The sequence below is a fragment of the Megascapheus bottae genome, chromosome 8 (assembly GCF_031878675.1).
Source record: "Megascapheus bottae isolate mThoBot1 chromosome 8, mThoBot2.hap1, whole genome shotgun sequence".
In the NCBI taxonomy this organism is placed as follows: Eukaryota; Metazoa; Chordata; class Mammalia; order Rodentia; family Geomyidae; genus Megascapheus; species Megascapheus bottae.
In genome coordinates, this window is record NC_143516.1 from 27401739 (window position 1) to 27422375 (window position 20637).

General features: G+C 37.8%; 1 protein-coding gene across 6 annotated transcripts in view; it reads right to left on the minus strand.

The window, feature by feature from the left end:
- Positions 1–20637, minus strand: part of Ncoa7 (nuclear receptor coactivator 7) — a 111909-nt gene that overhangs the window by 51214 nt on the left and 40058 nt on the right. For all 6 annotated transcript variants that reach the window (XM_090338183.1, XM_090338177.1, XM_090338181.1 and 3 more), the window contains exon 3: positions 500–720. In XM_090338183.1, coding sequence (XP_090194309.1) covers positions 500–720 — 221 coding nt within the window. The remainder of the gene's footprint in view (positions 1–499; positions 721–20637) is intronic.

Here is a 20637-nt window from a genome sequence, read left to right on the forward strand (position 1 = left end):
TTTCCCCCATTCCCTTTCTTATTTCAAATAAACAAATAAACGTATTACAATATACTAGGTAACAAAATCAGATACAGTAACAATATGAGATCAATAAAAAGGCAAAAAGCAGAGAAGAGAAACAACGCAGTACATTAAGAACAACAGACACACAAGATAAAGCTCTTGCTTCCATATCCTAGAGACCCTTTCATTTAGTCTCATCTTACATGACCTTATGTACGTAGGTTTTGAGCTATTGTAATCCTCTGCTAAGAGAGTCCTAGATGTGTACTAATTATTACAAATGAGGGAAACCATTGAGCCTATGTTCCTTTGGGTCTGGCTTACTTCACTTAATATGATCCATTTCCTTACAAATGGGGAGATATCATTCTTTCTAATGGCAGCATAGAATTCCACTTGTATAAGTACCACATCTTCTTGATCCAGTCATCTACTGAGGGGCATGATAGATTTTTTTTAATAAAAATACTCCAGTAGTACTATCAATACTCACCAATGCTGTAATATCTCTTTAGTTCTGTGCGTCTGATTTCCTTTAACTGATTATTTTTCCTCTTCTTTTTCTCATCAGCAATATATTCCTCTTCCACAGCAATATTACACTTATCTTGTTCCAAAACAACTGGATTTGTGTCTTCTTTCCCAAGATGAGTCCTTGTGGTTACTGCTGAGGTTGTTTCTGCATTTTGTTTAGATTGTTTTTTCTTTTTCAATCTAGAAGTGTGAAAAAAAAAGAGAAAATGCCAGAGACATGTTTAGAAGAAATTCTATTAATTTCATGCTGTTGGGCTTTCAATATTAATTGTGTGGTATAGAAAATACTTCTCTTACAAAATTCTTAACTATAGTCTCCTGGCATTTTTTTTTCTTTTCTAAGCACTTATTTTACATGGAAACCTTTGGCCTCTCCTTAATCATAATGCTTAATTCATAATATTGCATCTAGAATATTGAGAAATATTCTTCAAGTAAGAGAAAAATGAGATTCTCCTATTGGCTTTTAAATATGGATTTTTTAAAAATCAAGACATAGAGTAACTCCTCTATATAGTCATGTTAGCAGTGTTACATATATTTTTAAACAGTACTTGTGGTACTTTTCAATTATATACAAACACATATATAAAAACAAGTCTCATAGTTGCAGGTAAAGATATGTTCAGTATCAAGGTTTGCACAATGTGAACTGGTTCAGGTGTGAGTAACTTTCTTACTGTGCTAAGTATGATAAGAGGCCTGAAGGGCTACACTTCCCGATATAGGAAATGCCAATATGTACTTGACTTTGTGATTACTGATACAGCCTTCTGAAATCTTCATAAACATATTTGGTGACTCCAATTCTATACACCTGAGGCCGAAATGCATGAGATCAAATTTATCAGAATTTAGTGATAGCCAATCATTCTTTCAAATCTGAGGCATTACCCTGTCATTAATTGATGTGTCATATTGTGTTTATTAGTGCTTCTTGAGGAAGTTCATGTTTTGTAAGAGTGAGAGCCTTGGCCTCTTACTCAGGCAACATTCCATTCAGACGTTTTCTTAATCAGAACTTTTATGTCTACACAGATAAGTATCTAGGTACAGTTACTTGCACATTCAACTGTCTTTGCCTTCTTTTTATTATATATTATTATTGTTATTATAAAAGATGTGCAGAAAAGTTACTGTTTCATAAGTCAGGTAATGAGTTCATTTCTTTCTATTTATTTATTTTATTGTCAAGATAATATATAGAGAGGTTACAGTTACATATGTAAGGTAGTGAGTACATTTCTTCTCCATCATTGGTACCCCGCCCACGTTTTCTTCTTCCTTCCCTCCTCTCTCCATATTAGTACATTTCTTTTTGGACAATGTCACCCATTCCTTTACTCTTCCAGTTTCATCATCTGTCCCCACCACAAGTTGTACAGTTCATTTTCAACATATTGTTTACTGCTTCATGTCTTTGCCTTCTTGAGCCTTTGGACAACTTGATATTGAGTAATAGATAAAGAAATGTGTGGGCAGGAGAAAACAACTGTAGACTAGCACAGAGATAGAGTGTGATTTTATGCTGCTTTGCTTTGTGATGCAGGGCATGTCAATTAAACAGATGCAGAAGGTCTTCCCCTATGGTTTTGTTCTGACTTCAGGGACCAAACTCCCTGAGCCTATGTTCTTGCGTACACTAAATGTGACAACTGTCCCTCAGCTTCTCAGTCTCTTACTGAGTTAATATACAGCAACATATAACACAAAGCAAACAAAATACTAAAATATCCCCTAACTATAAGCATATAATGACATGAGAACAAAGACATGGTAACATTAAAGACACATTGGGGTGCCAAATTCCATCAGATATAATGAGTAGGCTATTACTGACCAATGAGAAGCCAGGCTCCAAGATTCTCATTAGCTACTAAGTAATAGGCTGAGACAAGACAGCTGGGAAAAAAGTCACAGATGAGTAGACATCTCTGCTCTCAGCTATCTTATTATATTAGTTATTTAAAGAAAAAAAAAGCCATGCACGTGGCTCACACCTGTAATCCTAGCTACTCAGGAGGCTGAGATCTGAGGATCAAGGTTCAAAGCAAGCCTAGGCACTAAAGAATGTGAGACTCTTATCTCCAATTAATTACTAGAAAATGGGAAGTGGTGCTGTGGTTCAGGAGTAGGGTGGTAGCCTTGATCTGTAGAGCTCAGGACAATGTCCAGGCCCAGGGGTAGGGTGGTAGTCTTGAGATGAAGAGCTCACAGATGGTGCCCAGGACCAGAGTTCAAGCCCCATGACCCACAAAAAAAAAAAAAAAGCCTGCAAATCACAAACCAAACAGACCTAGAGACTCATAAAAAGGAATCATGTTCACAAAGCACGTTTCAGTTTTCTACCATCAGATTTTAAACTGTTTTTCTCATAAAAGAGTAGGTGGTTCTTTGCAAAGTGGGATCTGATAGTGCTTCAAATAAGCTAATTTTTCTGCCTTTCAACTGACTATATGAGGCTTGAATTAATGTGCAGTAACCTAGATACTATGGAGGTTATAGGGAGACGTGTCTCTGCACAGAGCAAATCTCTTTATTCAGAAGGCTAGCTATGCACAAGCTGATCCTATTGTTATTTTAGCTGATCAAAAATATGCTGAAAATAATCTTTCTGAATCACTCACAACACGATTTTTCTAGGAGAGATAACATGTAAAAAAATCCTTCTGGATCTAGCATCCTGAGATATGCTTGCTGGTTTCAATTTCCTTAATTTTTTTCCACTTAAAGTTTATTTGAATGCCCTCATTTCACTGTACGCAGGACAATTAAATTCAGATCTAGGGCAAGTGTTTTGATGAACAGCAGCACTGTTTGAGAACATCTCATTAGAGACTGAGATTCATATGTGGAAGCAACAAAATGAATACCTTCATCTACTCCTACTTTGCCTTGCCAACATAGAACCAAAGAGAGCGTTACCTCAGAAAAGAAATGGGAGCCTTGAGCCAAAAAGCTAAGGGAAAGCATGAGGACCTGAGTTCAAGAACACAAGTAATACAATAACGGCATGCACACGCACACACAAATAGTAGTTAATTAAAATAAACACAGATACATGCTCAGGAGAAAAAAAGGAAGCACTACATGTTAAAGAAAAGCATGCCAGGAGCCAAGAGTTTGGCCTAGTGGTAGAGTACTTGCCTAGCATGCACGAAGACCAGGGTTCAATTCCTCAGTACCACATACATAGAAAAAAGCTGGAAGTGGTGCTGTGACTCAAGTTGTAGAGCACTAGCCTTGAGAAAAAGTCCAAGGACAGTGCTCAGGCCCTGAATTCAAGCCCCATGACTGGCAAAAAAAGAAAAGAAAAGCATGCCAGAAAATGGCAATACTTATTTAATGAAAGAAGCAGACACAGTTTAATATGGTTGAAATTCTACAATCAGCTTCATCTTTTGTTTTGACAAGGGTCTTTCTGAGAATGTGTTTTTCTAGAAGTTTCCATCAGAACTGAAGCTTTCTGATCTTGCAACTGGAAATCACTAGTTTCTGGCAAGCCTTTAGTAAAACCCCTCTCTTCTATTCACAGAAATACATTTTTGAATGCTGGAAAAATTGCCAGGCTCTGAGTACAATGGTACAGTTAGTGATTTGTAAACACTTTTTTAGATCCTTTGTCTTTTTGGCCTTCTCTTTTGTTTTTCAAGTTGGTATGACAAGTTATCATCACAAAGGAGACTGTTGGCTAAATCAAGATAAACTGGAGGAAAAAAAAGTCTTGCAGAAAAATGAGCTCCCCCCAGACCTCCCTCTAAGCTTTATTTAACGATCCCATATATACTTATTTATATTGTATACTAAATAAAATATTGGGGGCCAGGAGTTTGGCCTAGTGGTAGAGTGCTTGCCTACCATGCACGAAGACCTGGGTTCGATTCCTCGGTACCACATACAAAGAAAAAAGCCAGAAGCCATACTGAGACTCAAGTGGTAGAGTTCTAGCCTTGAGAAAGTCCAAGGACAGTGCTCAGGCCCTGAGCTCAAGCCCCAGGACTGGCAAAAAAAATTTTTTTAAAATTTGGATGTGGGAAGGGTTATCAAGAAGTAATGCACCCTCTACCTGATGAATGTAAATGTAACCTCTCTATATATCGCCCTGACAATAAAATGCAATTAATTTTTTTTTGAAAAATCAAGTTAAACAGAGAGTGACTTAAGAATATTGAAATATATTTGGCATTTGCTAGCTTTAGGTCTAAGTTTGGGGGGTTTTGTTGTTGTTTTGCCCTTGGCCTCATTGTGCTCAAGACTAGCGCTCTACCAGATGAGCCACATACCCCTTCTGGGGTAGTTTATTGGAGATAAGAGTCTTCATAGTTCTTTTCTGCCTAGGCTGAATTCAAACCATGATTCTTAGATCTCAGCCTCCTGAGTGGCTAGGATTACAGATGTGACTCATCAGTACCTGACAAAAACTTGAAGGTTTTATTATTATTCCTCCTCTTCCTCCTCCTCCTTTTCCTCCTCTTCCTCCCCCTTGCCAGTCCTGGGGCTTGAACTCAGGGCCTATGTGCTGTCCCTGGGCCTCCATATGCAAAGGCTAGTGCTTTATCACTTGAATCACAGTGCCACTTCTGTAGACCTAAGTTTATCTTATTTTGTTAGGCTACATTTACTTTGTTTTGAACTAAATCACAGTGACATTAACCAAGTGTTTTTCACTCTACCCTGGTAATCCTACCCACCTACATCTCAAAATTCTCAAATTCATGTTGGTTTCTGCTACAATTGGACATGTCGGACTATCATCATCTCTTTGCATAGACTATTTTTACAATATTATTACTTTATTTTCATATGTTTCAATATGAACATGGTACATGTTAACACTGGAACATTTTAAAACTGCAGAAAAGTCAAAAGAATGAGGCGTAAGTTCAATCACTGTACTGGGAGGTAATGGGAAAGAGCCAGAAACAAAGAGAAACTACATGCTAGTCCTTCCTCAAGGGCAGAAGAATGAAGTATGATTCTGAAAGAATTCATATCTTCTCAGAACTCATCAGATAAATAACTTCTTTATTTGGAATCACTTGGCTTTTTTACATTAAAATAGTGCTGGCACTACACAATACAGGTAAACCTCATTTTTCACCCTGGCACACTGCAGGTAGGTGAGAAATGAGTAAGTAAAGTAATACTGCTAAAGAAATCATTTTCATAGCTGAATGAAGAGTGTTTTTCCTTGGAAGCGTCTTTCCTTTACTAAAGAAAATGAGTTTTTTTATGTTTGTTTTTTGGGACATAGACATTAATCAAAGGCAGAGTGCTGAGCAAGTTTGTGGGTCTCTGCCAGTCCCTTCCCCAGCATGCTGATAGCACTGAAAAACAAAACAAACAAACAAACAAAAGTCACCCAGCCTTGAGGCTTTTTTCCCCCTACTCTGATTAAGCCTGAGGCTGGGATTCATTTTGTTAAAACCTGTATTTCCAAAGTCTAAGAAAGGCCTATATTAGATACTAGGTTGACAACTTCCTGAATGAATAAACAAAGGATCTGACGTTCAGATTGCATTAAGTTCTGCTCACCTATCAGCATGCCTTTCACAGCTTGCTCTGTCTGACTAGCAGCAGTTTCTCAAATATAACCCCTCATGCAGATATGCCATTTAAAAAGAAAAGGCACTAGCCATGTGTAGCATAACATGTGAAGTAGCTAGGTTAGAGAGGTAGCTCAATGTTTCAGCACTTGCCTAGGCTGTACAATATCCTGCCTAGGACATCATCCTCACCACACATATACAAGTATTTATTCAACTGTGGATGCCCGTAAAGACTCAGTTAATGGACCTATATGAGTCTGAGTATTACAATTTTGGATTGTGAAAATGTATCTAGCCCTAAATTATCTACTATGATAACTTCTATGCAGTCATTCAGCTATGGTTTAAGTTTAATTAGAATAAAATTAAAATTTTAAATTCAGTTGTAAGAACTTTAACAGATTTATGTTGCTAGGTGGTCTATGGTTTGTCTACAAAACTACACACACACACACACACACACACAAACACAATCAATCAATTAATATAGTCAATCTTCAGAAAGTTACTAATTGAGATTAGGGAAAAGAGACAACAGATTGCTTTTCACCACGTTCTTTGTTCTTAAATTGTATGACAGGTATTAAAAACGTTAGTATTTAATTTTAGGAGTTCTTTTTACTATAAAGATACTTTAACATACAAATTTTGTCTTAAAAATATGAGTTTTACTTTTTCAAAGAGCTTATTCTGAAAAGCTGGGAAGAGTTTTCTTTTAATAGCAGTGAGGAGTCGTCTGTGTAAGCAGGAGCCACACTATCCTCACAGAAGTCTTGGGAGGTAGGAAATTTATCTCCATTTTATAGATAAGAGGAAGTCTGAGAAAACTAGAGCTATTTCCCAAGGCCACAAAGAAGAGTTCAGTAGTGGAGCAGGAAATTCACCAACCATGACTACAGCCAATTCCTAGTGGACTACCTAGATTACATCTCCTGAAGTGATTATGGTATATTTGTTTATTTTGACTTAAAATAAAATCCACTGGACTTAGGAAATTCTATGAACTACTTGGGAGAGAATAGCCCAATAATCTACTGGGATTTGACAGTGTACATTCAGACTTGAAAGCAGCTTTAGGTTCTGGCCTTAGCTCTCTCAGAAATCAGCTATGTGACCTTCTTTGGAAACATGGTAAATTCAGGCTTTAAAGTAAACTCAGGTTTTAAAGTAAACAAAAGCAAGAGGCCCAAATTAATTTCAAGGCCCTATCTGTTTCTAACAGTTCATACTTGGCTGAGAAGATTAGGAAATGTGCTAACACTGTTTTGACCTTCAAAAAATATTTTTAAACTCGTAACTAAAGCTTTCCCCAGAGTCTTTTATTTCCTTGGGATTTCCTAGAAGTCTCAATTTAGATTATGTTTTCCTTCCATGTGGTTCCTAGACTTGCAAAAGTAGAGATTAAAACACAACACTATCCATATATAAAGACTACCAGAAAACAAATAATGCAAACTAGAAATAAAAATAAACTAGAAAACTAAACTGACAAAATCTCTACACTGCTGTAATTTGGGAGGAAATAGCGCCAAAAAGAAGAGTAGAAAATGTCAAAACTATGGGGCTGGGAGTTTGGCCTAGCGGTAGAGTGTTTGCCTAGCATGCACAAAGACCTAGGTTTGATTCCTCGGTACCACATACAAAGAAAAAAGCTGGAAGTGGTGCTGAGGCTCAAGTGGTAGAGCTCTAGCCTTGAAAAAGTCCAAGGACAGTGCTCAGGCCCTGAGCTTAAGCCCAAGACTGGCAAAAAAAAAAAAAAAAAGAAAGAAAGAAAAAAAAAGAAAATGTCAAAACTCTTCACCCATGAAAGCAGTAGTCTTTTCACGCATTTTCCCTTAAAACTACCTCTTTAGAAAAAGAATACTAACATAAAAGATATATATTTCATGAAATAATTTATTGAATGTTATTCAAGTATAATTCCATTTGTATGGATATGAACAAAATAAAGCACAGAAAGATTTCCATAAAAACTATGTAGGAAAATAGTTGTTCAGTGAAAGAACTTATATATTTATTAAATTTGGTGGGTTTTTTGGCATTACAAACATCTAATCACTTTTATAATTATAAGTCCAATAAACAAAAAATTGGATATCAGCAGTTGTGGCAACTCTTTCTTCTGAGTCCAGCTACTGCAGTAACTTTCAGGACAGGATCGTCACCCATTCACCTCCTTTTTAAAATCAGACAGAGTGGATTTACCTCCCTAGGGACATCTTCATTTGGTTCCTGTTTCCTTGCAGGATTGTCTGTATTCCTGTCTTTCCACAGTTCTGACCTTCAGAGTCTAGGTTGTTTTTTCCTGGTTTCTAATCTTGACTTGGCCACTTATAGACTTAGAGAAACTCTGCTACACAATGCAAGAAGTTTAGCACTGGGTAGAAACTCAGAAGACTTTTTGTTCCTAGGGTGTCCATCCCTGGCAAATTACTAAATCTCAACCTCAGAGTTCTTCGCTTCGAAATTAAAATAAAATACCCTTGGATGGGCTTTTGTGATAATTAAAATAGTACAGCAAAGGCATATTTCATTCTTAAACAGGACCTGGGCTTGCTTCTCAAGAAGAGCTCACAATTGAAACAAAATAAGTAAATCCTAATAATAATAAAGAGTTGTGCGGCTGCTTTTAATCTTATTCAGATATTCCTAAGGGCTTAAAGAAGTGAGAAAACACATAGAGTGCAACATAATATACAACAAAAATGGCATTAAACAAACGTCAATATAGGTTTACATTCTTCTTCTCACTAGAACTATTGACCTAATTTTACTATAAATAGAGTCACCCATACAGAACTATTTGTTATTTCTGGAAGAATATCCTTTTATATATTCAAGTTCATGTTGTGACTTCATACAGGGTCAGTTTTCAGTTTCACTACAAATCACAAATTGTAGCATACGTTAACTAAAATCAAAAAGGCAGAAGGAGAAATGTTTTCAAAAAAACAAATCTCACTGGTGAAAATCTTCTCTTGGAATCAAGGTAATACAAAAAATTTAACACTAATCACTGGAAAAATATGGAAACGTACTAATTTTAGAGTCATTGTTTGAAATATGTGCTTCCTTCTAACTAAGTTCTAACCATGCCTGCCCCCAAATCTGAAATTCATAACTCAAAATGAAAACATTTTTCCTTCATAGAACCATAACAACCTGAAAAAAAGATCTTTTCAGCAGAGTGTGGTGGTGCATTCTTATAATCCTAGCACTCAAGAGGCTGAGCCAGGAGATCTGTGAGGGTAATATACTGAAGAGCTGTCTCAACAACAACAAAACAACAAAAAGCAGGAGTGGAAAACAAAAGAGAATCCTTTGGCTTTATGTTTACAAACCAGTGAAATCTCCCTTATAAAGGCACACACAAATAGATTTCCCTTCCCCTTACAGAACAACCGCATTCTAATAAAGAGCAATCAGGGCAAGCCACCAAAACTCCAATTTCCCTTTCCCAGGACTTCATTGTGGTATTAAAACAGTGGTGGGTCCCCAGATCTAAAAAGACTCATAACCACAGTGCAGGTGCCAGAAACAGTGAAGGATTTTCACTGAGAGAAACCACCCTGTGGAGATTTCACATGTGATACAGAGAGATCCTTCCAAGTTGTCCCAAATATTAGGATTTCAAGGACAATGCTGCTAAGTGGATGCAGATTGATGGAATGTTTGCTTTGTATTTGTGACACAGAATGGCTTTTATTGCATATACAAGTTGTCTCTTTGAATGTGGTTCCCTTTTTGTAAAAGTCTAGATGCTGGGTTATAACCTGAGATAGTCCTATAGAAACAGATGGAACAGACAATGGTATTTAACTTAGCACAGGGTTACATCCTGAAAAAAAAATCCTAAGTCAAAAATACTCTTTAAATCCAACTATAATAAGCCAAATAAACCCAACATAACTTTGAAAAAATATTAAGCTGAACTAATCAAAGACCTATACAGTTCAGCTATAAAATGCAGATGGAAATCAGACAAAGAAACTTAATTTTGAATGATAATTGTGTTGAAAGTAATTGTGTTGAGGTAAGACTAATCTGTAGCAGGTGCCAGTGGCTCATGCTTGTAAATCCTAGCTTCTTGGGAGGCTGACATCTGCAGCCTGGTTCAAAGCCAGTTTGGGCAAGAAAGTCTGTGATACTCTTATCATTGGTCAGCACCAAAAATGCTTAAACAAGCAACAAAGGAGTGGAAGGTAAAAGGCAATGACAGGCTCTGAATTCAAAAACCTTACTACTAGTACATAACCTGTATGTGAGCATGCACACTCACATCAACACAAACAATCTACAATGTTCTATGAATATAATATTTAAATACTAGGTATTTCACTGCCCTTCATTTAAGAAAAAGCTGTTAAACACAGGCAACACAGAAGTTAATCAAAGTAAGTAGGTATCTATGAAGCATTTTGAAGTTACTTATTCTCTTTTGTTTCAAAACTGCTTCCTGCATGTGACTTATTTAGCTTAATATTCTTAAAGTAACTAGCTATATAAATTCCCTATGGGTCCTATAAAAATTATTACAAACTTGATGGCCTAACACAAACCATGTTCATTCTCTTTACTGTTCTGGAAGTCAGAAGTCTGAAATTAGTTACATCAGGAGGTATTCCCACCAGATCCACTTTCCTTGCCTTTTCCAGCTTGTATAATTGCCTCCCAGGAACCTCTTCATCTTCATACCCAGCAGCACAGCATCTGGCTTCCTATGTGCAGTCACATTTCCCTGTGCTTCCCTCTTAGAGAGACACTTAAGTGTGGAATGAAAGGCCCACCCACATAATCTTCCCATTTCAATACCCTTCTCTTAGTCTTAAATTCAAGGTCCCTACCATGAAGGGGAATATTCTTCTTCTCAGGAATTGACATTCAGGTGTCTTTAGGAATTATTATTCAGCCTATCCTACTGGCTGAGTACTAATTGTAATAGCTTTATTGTGTTAGTCAATGTCCAAATGATTCCTATATTTACACAATGTATTCTCTAGGTTCCTTGAAAAAGTTCACCTGCTGGCAATGACTGGAGATACATACATAGAGAATATTCATGACTGTTCTGAAGTCTCAAGCTTACTTATGTGAGCTTTCATTTTATGTCATTTGCAGGGAAATGAATGGACCTACAAGGAATCCTATTAAATGAGGTAGGCCAGCCTCAGAGAGACAAAGGGCACATGTTTTCTCTCATATGTAGAAGCTAGATCTAAAATAACCAGGACATAACAAATTATACAGGACACTAGGCATTCATACACAGTGAGACCAAAGGAGGACATTCTTAGGAGAGGAACACAAAGGCACAATGCCAATGTGCCTCTGTGATCACACAAAATAATATTTAACAAACTCCAGGAAATAGAAACAAGAGGATTTTTTTTTGGTGGGTCATGGGGCTTGAACTTGGCCTGGGCATTGTCCCTAAGCTCTTCAGCTCAAGGCTACCACCTTACCTCTGGAGCCATGGTGTTAAAAACTGAATTACATATTCTGAATTCTAGGGAAAAATATATCATAGAACTTAAAGTTGAAAAACAGTTAATTTTTTTGTCAGTCTGGGAGCTTGAACTCAGAGCACAGGCATTTCTTCTGAGCTTTTCAATCAAAGCTAACACTTTACCACTTTAAGCCACAGCTCTGCTTTCAGTTGAGTGGTAGTTAGCTGGAGATAAGAGTCCTATGGATTTTCCTGGCTTTGAACCACAATCCTCAGATCTCAGGTGTGAGCCACCAGCACGAAGCAAGTTAAAAATTTTAAACAATAAAACCATTAACTGAATTGATGTTCAAATGATCTTTTCCATCTTGTTTTTTGAGATGTACTCTGTAAATTATACAGTCTCAAGTAGGAAAGTTCATTAAAGGTTTGCTCAGCAAATCATGCATCAGTGGTCAATGTTTTGTATTTACATCTTTTAAAACATTCTAGTAGGACTAGTGATCACAAAATGTGAATCAAATGAGGTGGGTTTGTATGCAAACTGAAAGCTGATGCTCTTCATCACATGACAATGAAATAGAAGCCTAGTGTATCTTGACACTCCATTATGCCTCAAAAGCTGCAATGGGAAACTTAATAGCATTTTTAGGACTCTTTAATTAGTCTTCAGTGAGGGCTTACAAAGAAGAAAAAGTTTGATCTGTGATTGGCCTGTTGAAAGAAGAACAAGATGAAAATATAACCCTACTAAGAAAATTATTTACATTAGTTAAATAACTCCAGGATTCAGTAACTCAGCTCTACCAAGAAGTTAGTTTGAGTAATTTTTATTACTCAAAAGTCCTTGGACTTTTCTCAAGGCTAGAGCTCTACCACTTGAGCCTTAGCACCACTTCTGGCTATTTTCTATGTATATGGTACTGAGGAATTGAACCCGGGTCTTTGTGCATGCTAGGCAAGCACTCTACCACTAGGCCAAACTCCCAGCCCAAGTTTGAGTAATTTTTAAAGCACTTCCTAATCCTAAAAATCTATGGACACACACAAAAAAATAGCAATTGTGTTTAATGAGAAATAAACCTAAGTCATGTAGAAATGGATTATTGAGATAAAAAAATCTTTAGACATTCTTTATTAAAAGTCCTAAGGATTTTTTGTTTGTTTATTTTCTTTGTTTTTGAGTTTTTTTGTTTTGTTTTTGGTGGGTCTTGGGGCTTGAACTCTGGGTCTGGGCGCTGTCCCTGAGCTCTACAGCTCAAGGCTAGTGCTCTACCACTTGAGCCACAGTGCCACTTCTGGTTTTCTGGTGGTTAATTGGAGATAAGAGTCTCATAGATTTCAATTTCGATTTTGTGCCTGGGCTGGCTTTGAACTGCAGTCCTCAAATTTCAGCCTCCTGAGTAGCTAGGATTACAGGCATGAACCACTACGCCTGGCCCTAGAGTTTGTGTGCGTGTGAGTGTCTGGTTTTGTTTTGGTGCTGGAGATTACACCCAGGTCCTCATATCAGTACTCTTAACTCCTCACTCTTCACTTTTCTAAGAATAATTACTGAGAATAAACTAAATTATAATATTATCTATTTAATACATATTACTCATACTTTCTAATCACTTTTTCTCTAGTAATGAGACAAACAGATAAGTGATTATGTATATGTGCCTTGCCTGTACACTAGTACTGGCTTGAACTCAGGCCTTTTCTTTGTTTCTCAAAGCAGGAGCTCTGCCATTTAAGCCACACCCTAGTTCCAATAAGTGATTGTTTAAAGAGCTTCATAAAATAAAAAGCAAATTTAATAATAAAAAATTCCACCTATGTTTATTTAAATATTCTCCCACTGTGTAGCTAAGTATATTTTAATTTTAAAGCTTTAACTTTCTTGATAATCCTAAAAAATACTTTTGCATGTATTGTCAGTTTTAAACAGCAAAAAGCTTTACTTCAGCACAGCATGGAGGGGACAACACTGTTGATTGGGCTTTACATAAACTAGGAACTACTGAGTAATCTGTGCACAGGAAGTGGTCTACGGGGAAGAGCTAGATGTGGGAGTGTGAAGAACTTGGAGTCTGGATACAGGTATTAAAGCTGCATCTGGATAGGAGCCAGTGGCTCAAGCCGATAACTACAGCTACTTAGGAAGCTGAGCTTTGAGGATGGACAGCAGTTCAAAACCAGCCCGGAAGGAAAACCTGTGAGACTCTTATCTCCACTGAGTCATACAAAGAAAGAGACAGAAATAAAGCTGTGGCTCAAGTGGTAGAGCACTTTCCTTGAACAAAAATAAAATAGAACTCAGGGACAGTACTTGGCCCTAAGTTTAAACCGTAGGCCCAGCACACACACACACACACACACACACACACACACACACACACACACACACACACACATGCACACACTTTTTTTTTTTTAAAGCTGCATCTGTCCAGGAAGTATCCTTTTATTGGAGAGCACGTTTATTTGGGATAGCATAAACATAGAAAGTGCTGCTAGCAATTGCTGAAGCCCATAATGCTCCCTTCCAATCCAACCATCCCCAGTCATTGTTACTGTAAGAGTTTTGAATGGCTGCTTTTTTTTTTCCCCCAAACTTAGGGCTTGAACTCAGGGCCTGACCACTGTCCGTGGGCTTTCTCAATGCTAGTGCTCTACCACTTGCGCCACAGTACCACTTACAGCTTTTTCTGTGTATGTGGTATCAAAGAATTGAATCTAAGACTTCGTACATGCTAGGCACTCTACCACCAGGCCACATTCCTGGCCCCTGATGTCTGCCTATTTAACTAACTGTGCATGGGATCTTTATTCTTAAGACATTACTAACAATAAACTATTTAAAATAATATATTTTAGTTTCTAGCCAGGTGTGGTGGCTCACACCTGTAATCCTAGCTACTCAGGAGGCTGAGATCTTAGGATCATGGTTTAAAGCCAGTCTGGGCACTAAAGTCCATGAGACTTATCTCCAATTAACTACTAGAAAATGGGAAGTGGCACTGTGGCTCCAGGGGTAGGGTGGTAGCCTTGAGCTGAAGAGCTCAGGGACAACATCCAGGCCCAGAGTTGAAGCCCCACCACTGACAAAAAAAAAATATATATATATATATATATATTAGTTTCTATTTTTCTATTTATTTCTATTTTTCTAATTTCTCAATTCCTCTATCATGAGGTTAAATTATGCCAATCAATCAACATATAAGACTTCAAACAAATCATGAATTTCTAGGACCAAGTTTCAACACAGTAATTTCATTTTCAAAAAGAAGTATCTCCTTCATGAAGCACAAATTAGAATATATACTTAACGAAAACAAAAAAGTAAACAAATAAAAACTACACTAAATTTCAGAGAAAAACTGAAGCCAGCAACAGACTCTGATGGATGAAATGTGTTGGCTGAACAAGCTCAGCAGCCATACTGAAAATTGGGAGTAGCCCAGGATATTTGAAACAAGCCATTGAGATCCAGTTATCCCTTAGTGTTTTTGACAGTTCTGGGTGTGAATCTTGTGGATTTGAGTCTTCAATAATGTTTTCCTTTTATCTTCCAGTAGGCTACTTTCACCAGGAATCAACAGAAAGATATGGGAAGTGTTCAGTGATATGAAATATTCAATCAATTGGTAGGATTCTGACAGAGTTATAAAGGAATCTCTGTGCCCCAGTCACATGCAAACCCCATGTATTTCCTTCCACATGCCCCTACATCTGCAGATCTCCCTCCTCCTGGCATTCTCCCTTCTTCCTGCAAACTTTCACTCCTATCTGAAGACAGTTCAGTATCATTTCTTTTCATACTACTTTGTGTCTTTCACACAGTCACTTCTTTAGACTATACCCTTACAATCTGCACTGTGCCTATTTTGTAGACTTCTTTTATTTTTTACCACAAATTCCATAGTAGGAATGCTGAGTTAAGAGTCTGATAAGCACAATTTCATCATAAGAAGAACGGCAAGTTCTTCCAAGGCCAATTTAGCCAACTCTATCACAAGTGAGTCTATTCAAAAGACAAAGAGAAAGGCAAGAAACAAATGTGGTCCAATAAAGTCAAATCTAATGGGCACTGAGGCATTCAATTGGATACAACAGAAAGCAAAAAGAAGATTAACAGGACCTGTAAGAGCAATCATGGAAAACTCAAGCTCAGAATGAGTAGATGTCTATAAATAATGCAAAAGAAAATTAAACAGAAATTTTGTAGATGTCAAAGAAGCAAGAACCATTCATTAGGTCTACTGCCCCAGAAGTTGGATAAACACAGTTTAAGAAAATTGATGTAATTTTTCAACTCCAATACTGTTTTACAGTATTATCAAAGAAAATGAGTTAAAAAATAAAAAGGCCCAGGTACGGCTGGCTTACACCTGTAATCTTAGCTACTCAGGAGGCTGAGATCTAAGGATCAAGAATCATAGATCAAAGACCCTTGTCTCCAACTAACCACCAGGAAACGGGAAATATCGCTGTGGCTCAAAGTAGTAGAGCACTAGCCTTGAGTAGAAAAAGCTTAAGAGACACTGCCCAGGCCCTGAGTTTCAAGCCCCATGATCAACTAAAAAAACAAACAAAAATTCAAAACTGGCTGATACAACCCTCTTTGGCTTCTAGGTAAATTTGGCTAGTTGAAAACATGAGTAGATGATCCTAGAGGAGGAAATGTGAAGTATTCTTTCTCTTGCATCCTCTCTGCCTGGCTGCAGAAAGGAAGCCACAGTGGCTGATTTCATCCATCTAGGACCAAAGACCTTGTCAGAAAGCCCTCTCAGGCATGGGACAGTTCTAGTAACAACTTCCTCCCTCTTCCCTTTCAAGACTAGAGGTACACATGGCCTCTCAGTGTCATCAGCATTGAGTACTTTACTCTCACATGTTTCTTTAACCTTGACTACTCCTTTATAAACAAATCTTTGCATTTTAAAAATACTCTTCAATAAGTCCTTGGGGATATGCCACCTAAATTTAAAAAATTCAAAACTGAGAACATTCAGCCTAGAGACAGTTCATAGAGAACGTGACATTGTCTTCAAACACATAGGATAACAATATATAAAGAGGGAACTGATTTAGTGTGTGTGTATTCTAACTTAAACAGGAATAACTAGCAAGGCTTAAAACACAACTTCCTAAAGAGGATGTTTCAAATAAGAAACCAGATGACACAGGAATCTACCAGACATCCTTCAAATCAGAGAAATTCAGGTCCTGGCTGGAAATGGCCTAATGTTAGACCCTGTAGAAATTTTAGCCCTACCATGACTTCTAAATTTAGAACTGTAGATTTAAATTCTAAATTTTCTAAATTAATGTTTTCATTTAAGATATTCCAATCGAAATGCCTTATAATGGAACAGAATGGTCCTAATTATTTTTATATTATACTTGGGTGGTACTGTAGATACAGTAGTCCAGAATAAAGACACTGGAAGTGAACATAAAGTAGGAAGAAATCTTGGCCACTGTTTGCTAGCTAGCACTGTAGCTTCAGGAGCTACTAAACCACTGCAAATCTGTTTTCTAGCCTATCAAAATAAGGAGGAATTACCAACTACTTTGTGGAGTTGTTCTGAACATACAAGGTCATCATATTTGTAAAAGCTTCTGGCACAGAGTGAGGAAGCAGCAAAAGATAATTCACAGGGCCATCAGTACTTCCCTAGTTTCATTGCTTCCCTAATATTCTGTTTGTTTGTTTGTTTTTTGTTTTTGCCAGTCCTGGGCTTGAGTTCAGGGCCTGAGCACTGTCCTTGGACTTTCTCAAGGCTAGAGCTCTACCACTTGAGTCTCAGCACCACTTCTGGCTTTTTTGTATGTATGTGGTACTGAGGAACTGAACCCGGGTCTTCATGCGTGCTAGGCAAACACTCTACCACTAGGCCAAACTCCCAGCCTTCGCTAATATTCTTGCTGTGGCATTATAAAGGGGTCAATCTACAGGCTAACCTCCCTGAGGGATCCTGCTTGGATGACTACTCTTCCTTAACCCCTTACCATGACACAACCTAAGGTCTGCTTCCCTTTCTAGCCAAATTCCCGAAAGGACTGCCTGGAAATGTGGACTGACACTCCCTCCCTCCCTCCCCTCCTCACTGTGTGTGTGTGTGTGTGTGTGTGTGTGTGTGTGTGTGTGATGTGTGTCTCTGTCTCTCTTGCTGTGATCAACTCAGGGCCCCAGTGTACTATGAAAGGATCTTTACCACACCCCCAGTCTTCAACCTTACTCCTAATGTCAATTTACTTCTCAGTAGCTTTTAAAACTGCTACTCTTTCCCTCTTGGAAATGTTCTTTCTTGGCTCCTGTGATTCCTCATCTATCCATCTGAACATTGGAATTTCCCTATCCTGTCCTTCACTCCTTACTGTTTTCTTTTCACTTTACATCTTCCCTAAGTGATCACATCCTTTCCCACAAGCTGGGCCAACAACTCTTATATTTCTCTCAGCCCAAACCCATCATGCTTTCACTCCCAACTCACATACCCAACTGTGCATTCAGCAATTCTTCCAGAATGCTTCCTAAGTATCACAAACTTGCACATGCAAGCTCCAATTTTTGTGATTGCCTTTCAACATGATCAGTTTTCTAGTTTCCTCTTCATTAAAGGCACCTCCAGTCATCTTGCTGCCTGATCCACATTCTAAAACATGGCCAACAAGTCTCTGCACAACTTCCCCAGACTACCTCTTCCCTTTCTTTGTGGGTCTCCTTTAAAATTACACAGGCTACCTTGAAGATCCAAGAAACCTGCCAAGCATTAAGGACTTTTCAGGTAAGTGTGTCCTCTACCCATTATTGTCCTCTCCCCCACTTCCTCTCTCCACAGTCCTTCTTTAAACATGTTATCTACTGAGCTCCAGTTCATACCAGGATCAATAAACGGTTATGACATTAATGACATGTCATGACCCTGGGTGGTGTCACGTGGCATTGAAATGCAATTTTTCTTCATCAGCCTCCTTTGCGCATCAGTCTTATCTAAAATTCAGCCACTGTCCTTGTGAGTCTCTTCTACAACATCCTCCCTCCCTCCCTCCTAGCACTGCAAGCAAATTGGCTTACACATTTTTTTAAATGTTTGTTTAATATCTCTATGAAAAGTACTCTCCAGCAATGAGCTTGCTTGTTTTGTTTACCAGTCTACCCTCTGGGCATAGCAGGTGCAGGCAATAAGGTTTGTCTAAGATACAAGCAATATCTAGGGCTGGGAGTTTGGCCTAGTGGTAGAGTGCTTGACCAGCATGCATGAAGACCCGGGTTCGATTCCTTGTTACCCCACATACATAGCAAAAAGCTGGAAGTGGTGCTGAGGCTCAAGTGGTAGAGTGCTAGCCCTGAGAAAGTCCAAGGACAGTGCTCAAGCCCTGAGCTCAAGCCCAGGACTGGCAAAAAAAACCCAAAAAACAAAAAACAAAGAACAAAAAAAAAAAAACAAGCAATATCTATTTTATTTCCTCCTACATAAGAATACCACATTTCAAAGCTTTGAAGACTAGGGCTGAAGGTGTGGATCAAGTGCCAGACAACCTGCCCAGAAAGCTTCAGGCCCCAGTTTTAACCTCCATGCTCTCAAGGTGGGCAAAAAAAATCCAAAGATAAACACTATTATGGCTCATGCCTGTAATCCCTATTATTCAGAAGGATAAGATTTGAGGATCCCATTTTGAAGCAAGCCCAAGCAAATAAATCAGAGACTCTTACCTACAATTAACCAGCAAAGAGCCTTAATAAATATGTGGCTCAAGAGACAGAAGGCCAGCTTTGGGGGGGGAGAGAAGCTAAGCAAGATCTTGAGGCCTGAGTTCATGTCTTAATTTAAGCCCTGGTAAGGACACACACACACATGGGCATGTGCTAGCATGTACGAATATGTGTATATGTGCAAACACACACATACACACACACACACACACACACACACACACACACAGAAGAAAAGAGGAGAGAAGAAAAGAGAGAAAAAGAGAAAAACACTATTACTGTAATAAAGTCTCCAATTTGTTTGAATCAAAGAGCTGGGGTTTTAGATAACTCATTAACTCAGATCATATAAAAACCAAAATGGCTATGCATTCAAGATTAGAGAAAAGAGTTCCCATGTAATACAAATAAAAGCAGGAAGAAGATATAAATTACAATGATCAGGCTCATAATTTGATACTTTAAATGATCTAGAAGACTGAGTTTTTTTCCTAAATTGCAGTTAAATATATGTTCATATTTATAAGTAACTTTTATACTTTAAAAATTCATAATTCTTGTCAGGTGTTGGTGGCTCATACCTGTTATCCTACCTCCTCAGAAAGCTAAAAATCTGAGGATCATGCTTAGAAACCAGTCCAGGGAGGAACGTCTTCCAGTATGAGAGCCTGTGAGAGACTTTTGTATCCAATAAACTACCCTCAAAAATTCTGGAAGTGAAGCTCTGGCTCAAGTGGTATAGTACTGCCTGGAACATAAGAACTCAGGAACCTAGTCCAGGGCCTAGGTTCAAACCCTAGGACAAGGACCAAACAAAACAAAATAAACATACAGTTTTAAAAAATAATATATCTATGTATGTCTATATTTTTAATTCATGTTTACCTAAAATGTCTACTTTCATTAAAACAATTATCTGTATCTTATATACTGAAAGTCATGGTTTTAAAAAATGAATCTCATTTTCTAGTTAAAACCCTGATTTAGTACAGTCACGAAGACATGTCTTTCCCTTTTAGTGGGGGTTGGGGTCGACCAAAGCCATTCATATGGAGATTCCATGGTCCCCAAGGACCTGACCAACATCTGTTCCAATTACATTCTGGAAATGAAATAACCAAATTACCAGTGAGCTTTCTGTTGTGCTAACAAAATCAGTCAGAAATATTAAAATTCATCTGCACTGTATTATATACTGCAACTTCTAATACAAAACCTCTCCTAGCTCTAAATTGTAAAATATATGCACTACGGTTATCATCATCCACATAAATAGTTTTGCATATACAGTGGAATGGTTAATGATTTAGCTCAAGTCATCCATGACTGTGATCAGCTTTAAATTACTCCATCTATCCCAAAGAGGATCAATTTTAATTCTAATTTGTCTT